The sequence below is a fragment of the Verticillium alfalfae genome, genomic scaffold, assembly GCF_000150825.1.
Source record: "Verticillium alfalfae VaMs.102 supercont1.7 genomic scaffold, whole genome shotgun sequence".
Lineage (NCBI taxonomy): Eukaryota > Fungi > Ascomycota > Sordariomycetes > Glomerellales > Plectosphaerellaceae > Verticillium > Verticillium alfalfae.
Genome location: NW_003315032.1, coordinates 333,765 through 339,431, shown reverse-complemented (window position 1 = coordinate 339,431; position 5,667 = coordinate 333,765). Strand labels below are relative to the sequence as shown.

General features: G+C 60.8%; 2 protein-coding genes across 2 annotated transcripts in view; one reads left to right on the top strand and one right to left on the bottom strand.

Moving 5' to 3' along the window:
- Positions 1 to 124: 124 nt before the first annotated feature.
- On the top strand, positions 125 to 817 carry VDBG_05941 (conserved hypothetical protein; the record flags this gene model as incomplete). The annotated part of the gene is made up of 1 exon (XM_003003453.1): positions 125 to 817. The coding sequence occupies one exon, from the start codon at positions 125 to 127 to the stop codon at positions 815 to 817; it is 693 nt and encodes a 230-aa protein (XP_003003499.1).
- A 2,404-nt stretch (positions 818 to 3,221) lies between these two features.
- VDBG_05940 (glucan 1,3-beta-glucosidase) overlaps positions 3,222 to 5,667 on the bottom strand; it is a gene marked incomplete at both ends in the record, with an annotated part of 4,938 nt that continues 2,492 nt past the window's right edge. Inside the window, 3 exons of the mRNA XM_003003452.1 lie at positions 3,222 to 4,700; positions 4,779 to 5,494; positions 5,561 to 5,583. Of these exons, the coding sequence (XP_003003498.1) occupies positions 3,222 to 4,700; positions 4,779 to 5,494; positions 5,561 to 5,583 (2,218 nt within the window). The remainder of the gene's footprint in view (positions 4,701 to 4,778; positions 5,495 to 5,560; positions 5,584 to 5,667) is intronic.

Here is a 5,667-nt window from a genome sequence, read left to right as displayed (position 1 = left end):
TCCTGTATCTCTCTCTCTCTCTTACTCCCTTTTTCTGTCTCTGTCTCTTTCAATTGTATGTTGGCGTACCAGGCGTGTCTATCCCGACCCATCGTACGAATCTACGCCTCAGCTGCCTCACATCATGTGCCTCGGGTCCAAGTCGGACGAGCAGCAGCCCCCTCCACGCCGACGCCAACGGGCCGAGACGGCCGGCAGCCGCCGCCAGCACCAAAACATCCCACTGCAACCCGTCGCCATTAGCGGGCCGGTGACGCCCCCGGGCCAGGTGCCGGCTCCGGAACGGGACGCGCACGGCCTGTGGGTGAACTATGCGCCGCACGACCTGACACGGCAAAATCTCATGGCCGCCCTCGGCCACGTCGCTCGTTATCTCCATCAGCATGGCGAGGACGTGACGCTCGTGACGGTCGGCGGCGCCGTCAACACGGTCCTCCTGCAGTCGCGCACCACAACCCACGACGTTGATTTCTTCTGCCGCGTGCTCCAGCAGCCTCGCCTCGGCATCCTGCGTCAGGCGGGTCAGTACGCCGTCGAGAGGAGCTCCGTGCCCCTGAGCGCCGATTGGCTCAACAACGCCACGGCCAGGATGCCGGGCGTCGTCGAGAATATCGACAGCCTTGTCGAGGCGGCCGTCGCCCAGGACGCCGTGCTGTTCCGGCAGCCAGGGCTCAAGGTCGTCGCCGCGCCCTGGGAGTATGCCTTTATCAAAAAGGTCAGCCGCATCACCCAGGGCACCGGCCGCCAGTACGACGCTTCGAACGCTGTCGCGTATCTGCACAGTTCATCGCAACAAGCAACCGAGGCCGCCCCGTGAAGCTGCCCACGGTCCAAGGCTGGGGCCAGAGGTACAAGGCTCTCTGTCCGGTGGAGATGCTTCAGCAAATCAACGACCTGTATCACCGGACCTACGGGACCGACGGCATTCTGCTTGCAAGCCGTGGTGCGAGACGCTGATGGGCTGGTTTTGCACGTTTTGTCATGTACAACACCTTGTCATCGTAGGTAGGGCCACGTAGAGCCGGTCATGATGGTCACGGCACATATTGATACGGCGGTGGCGTGGGGGTGCTTTTGCTAGTCTAGTCTTGCTTCCCTCCTTCTTATATTCTTATTGCACCGAGTGAACAGCCCAGTGATTAGCAAAAATTGCGAGTTTTCTTTTTTAGAGTTTTTTTTACTTTTCAATTTTTCTTTTTTTTGCGTCCGTGGATGCAAGTGCTTTTCGAACGCGAATTCTCAAACCTCGAGTGACCTTGAGTTCGCGTTCGAATCGTTTCTGTTTCTGCACTCTGACGAGTAATTTGCATGCAAACACCAATAACGATGCCATCTCCACACATCCCACATGATGAGGAGCCTAAGGGACATGCGCTTTGGTGCGGCCTGTTGCGGCCAGTCGATTTCTCAGCACCCAAAGTACTTCTTCGATGCATTTCATATAGCGGCGACACCTAGTCGTCACATCTGAACATAGCTACCACGCCAGGCACCACCGATCTCGAAAACTTTAAGAAAGCCCGGCCTTTGCCCACAGCCCAGCGCTGGGACGAGCACCTGCAGCACTCTAGCACCGGCGCGCCCTGAGACGGATGAATTGATGCACGGACTGGCGCCCAAACTGTGTGGTTGCTCAAGGGGCAGACAGGCGGACAGACGCAGACAAAAGGCGCAGACTGGCGTCGCGCACGGATGTGGCTCCCGGCTTCTCGGGACAGGCGAGCATGGACGAGTGGAGATGTCTTCTCGGACGGCGCGGCCGCCGGAGGAGGGACGGCGTCTTTCGGGGCGCGATAAACTCGGCTCATTCAGTCCCGAAGAAGGCGTCGGCGGTGGTCTCCGAGCGTACGGTAGGGAGGTAGGTCTTGGAGGGAGGGGCCAAGGGTGTGGGTTCACGAGGCAGAAAGGGGATGGCATCCTGTGATTTCCCATCTCTCTCTCTCTCTCTCTCTCACGCGGCGACATAGGCGTCTGCTGGTCTAGAACATGGTTCGCTTGGCGGGGGTTGGCAGAGGAGGCCCGAGGGTTCTCTCATGCGGCCCGGAGGCTTTCCACGAAGAGAGAGCAAGCAGAGTCAGTCAGGTGGGACTTCTGCTGTCGTTGCGTTCGATGTGATGCATGAAGCAGTGGTGGGAGGAGATGCACAGGATAGGTTGCCTGCTTTTGTCACGAGGCTCGAAGCAGCAGTGCATATCCATCACAAAACACCAGGAGCATGCTCCCCCCCCCGTCAGCACGGATGGGTCTGATCGGCAAAAGCAACGTCGTGGCGCGGGCCTTATGTTGGTATGGCCCTCGGCCGAGACATAAGATGACACGGCATGACCACGAGACGACCACGAGGCCGAACGGCAGAGGGTGCTTTGCTGTCCCCCCCGGGGATCTGGACGACTCTCCGTCCGGACTCGTCCCATCACCGGCAAGCCCAAACTTGGTACCGAGCATGTCGTCTCAGCGGTTGCGTGAGGGGCCGGCTTGTCGCTCCTTGCCTGTTGAAGAGCATCGTCCGCATCTCGACTGTGGGTGACGGCCACGGCATCCCTCGGCAGACAAGAGTCATGTTGGTCGAGTCAAGAGAAAGCAGCGCAACAAGTGATCCCGGGCGACAAGGACCGGCGCAAAGATATCAGATCTCAGGACGTGGCGTTTGCGCGCACAGCCCCGGGGGTCGGGGGTTCGGGGTCCGGCCCCTGCAGTGAAGGGCGCCGATGCGGTTAAGGGGTACATGTGCATCATGCAGACGGGGGAAGGCTGCTCTTGACGTGTGAACGTGTGACAAATACAAGGCTTGAGGCTTTCGCTAGTTCTGGACGGTGTACATGCGAGACGGAAGAGTGAGGGGATTCGGGGCCCGGTTCGAAGCCGGCAGTCTCGGTGCTGTGAAGTCGATGATCCTTGCCAGTCGGCCTGGCGACCCATGCTCTCTGGGGTCTCGTTTGATAGCACATTGTGTTCTCCTGGACGAACGTTCCCCCTGGACGAATGGTTGCCAAAGTCAATACCAAGAGGGGCTGTGCGAATATTGAAAGCGCCTCCTTCGGTTGCGATCTGCCAGACGCCTGTGGACGGACTCACGGCACATGATAACGAACGTGTGAAATTGATTCATGCTATGGACGCGACTACACTTTTTATGATACTATGAACATGCTTTGCGTATCCCGGACGCCCCAAGCCATCGAGGCCGCCTCCGTCCCCAGATCCAAGCGCCGACGCTCGACCTAGTCAAACACGCGCTTTGCGGCGCAGAACAAGCGCAAAAGGGGAATGGGGATCGGCGGACACTCGCCGTCGAGGCTGGCGTCGGGATCGAGGTTCCAGACGGCGCAGTTGTTCTCGACGTAGCCGCCGATGCGCAGCAGCGAGGCGCTGTAGGGCTTGCAGCCGACGACCTCGTTGAGGATGTCCTTGCACTCCTGGGCGCGGATCGTGAACTCGCAGTTGTTCTTGCCCGTGACGCCGACGTGCAGCATCGACCACCAGGACCCGGACTTGGCGATGGCGAACTCCTGGTTGCTGTGGATGCGCGTGCCGTCGGCGTAGTCGCAGAACTTGTTGAGCGCGTCCTGCAGCTCGTGCCCGTACACCTGCCGCCCGCTGCCCCAGCACGTCGCCTTGTTGGTGCCCGGCTGCGGCGGCTTCGGCTTGGGCGGGTCCGTCGGCTTGGGCACCGGGTTGCTCGTCGACACGGGCGTCGTGGCCGTCGTCGTGCGCGTCGTCTTGGGCGGCACGGGGATCGTCGTCGTCTTGGGCGTTCCCGTGCCGGCGCCCGGCCCGCTGCTGCTGCCGCCGCCGCCGTTGTTCCCGCTGCCGCCGTTTTTCCACGGGTAGCTGTCCGTGTCCGGATCGTAGTTTTCCGGGTCAAAGGGGTTGTACCCCGGAAGGCCCGAGTCGTAGTCGTCCGAGATGTACGGGATAAAGGGGCACACCGGGTTGTCGCGCGTCTCGTCATCCTCCTGCTGCTCCTGCTCCTCCGAAGGCTTGTTGCCAGGCGTCGTGGGCCCCGGCTTGCCGCCGGGGGGCACGGGAATGATGGTGACCTTGGGGATCGGAGGGGGGAACGGCTTGAGGTCGGGCGGGCAGAGACCGAACTTGACCTTGATGTTGACGACGGGGATCGTGTAGCTGATGCAGAGAGGCTTGGGCGCCGGGACGGGAGCCACAATGACGGTCGGCTGCGAGCCGCTCTCCGTCTTGACCGTCGTCTTGGAGATGTGCACCTTTTCTGTCGTCTGCTTCTCGACCGTGAACGTGATGGTCTGGCTGCTGACCACCGTCGTCAGCGGCGGTGGGATCCAGGTGGTCGTCGTGGCCGACGGCGGGTAGACGATGGTGCAAGGGTACCGGCAGCTGACGGTGTGCTCGCCCTCCCAGAAGTCGGCAGGCAGGTAGAGGGCGCCGCTGTCGTCGTCGTCCTGGTTTTCCTCGGGTGTGTACTTGTCACTGAAAGGGAGGCCTGCCGGGACGATGAGCGGGAAGGTGAATACTGTGCCCGCTGGGACCTCGACTTCTTGCGTCAAGGGAACGCCGGCCTGCCACTCTTTGCCGGCCGTGTCGACGATGGGCTGGTTGGGAACAAAGCCGGGCGGGAGGAGGAAAGGCCTCGGGATCGGAACGCCGGCGGGAACATTGATGGGGTTGCCCAAGCTGCCTCCCGTGCCGCAGCACGTTGAGGATATGGCGCGGGCCAGATCGCAGGTCTATGTCACTCAGTGTCAGCGGTTGATCTCCTGTTTCCAGCGGCGTGGATCTCCAGATGACAGGGGGCTCCAACGTACGTTGCACTTTGACGCTCCAGGACCCTTGGGCTGGTTCTGGTTGCCATCTTTGGGCAGCGAAACGACGTTGCTCGCCACGGGACGGTCGATCGTCAGCGTGGCGCCCTTGGGCACCGTCGTCGCCGACAGAGGAATGACAGTCGCCGAGATGGGCGAGCGGTAGATGACGCCCTTGCTCGCGCTCCCGCCCGTGGCGCTGCCCAGCCAGGCCATGACGACGTCGCAGTAGTTGATCTTGTTGTCTTTGCCGAGGACGGCCACTCCGCCCACGGGGCTGATCATCTCGATCGTCGCCTTGGTGATGAGGCTGTAAATCCAGATATCGCTGCTCGTCTCGATGGACACCATGCGCCTCTGGCAGTCCTCCGTGCCGACGCACGCCTGGTCGTAGTTGTCGAACCACGAGTACAGACCGGCGCCGTAGATGTAAATCTTCTCACTGTTGACGATCCTGACGCCCCAGGACACGGCGCACTTGCGCTCGCCTGGCTTGCAGAAGTCAAAGGTGGGATCGGACGCCTTGTAAATGGCCGGCGCCGTGCCGAACGGCGCCGGTGCTCGAGGCGTGTCTTTGAAAGTAGGGCGACTTCCGTCTGGATCATGCCCATGAAAGATGTTGGACGCATCGATCGTCTGGTACTGGGTAGAAGGACGCAATGCTCGCTCGGCCGTGCCGGTACAGCCAGACGGGGTTTGGTGCTCTCGAATGAGCACACCTTGCGGAGGTTCGTCAGCATAGGCTACGTGAGTACAGGACGTTGTCAAAAGCACCTCTCTCTTACCTCGAGCAACAAAAAATATCGATCTGTGTTTGAGCCGGGATATCGAGTCCTACCGAATGATCAGTCTTCCCTGTCAGTTCGCATCGAGTGTAAGAATGAACTCACGT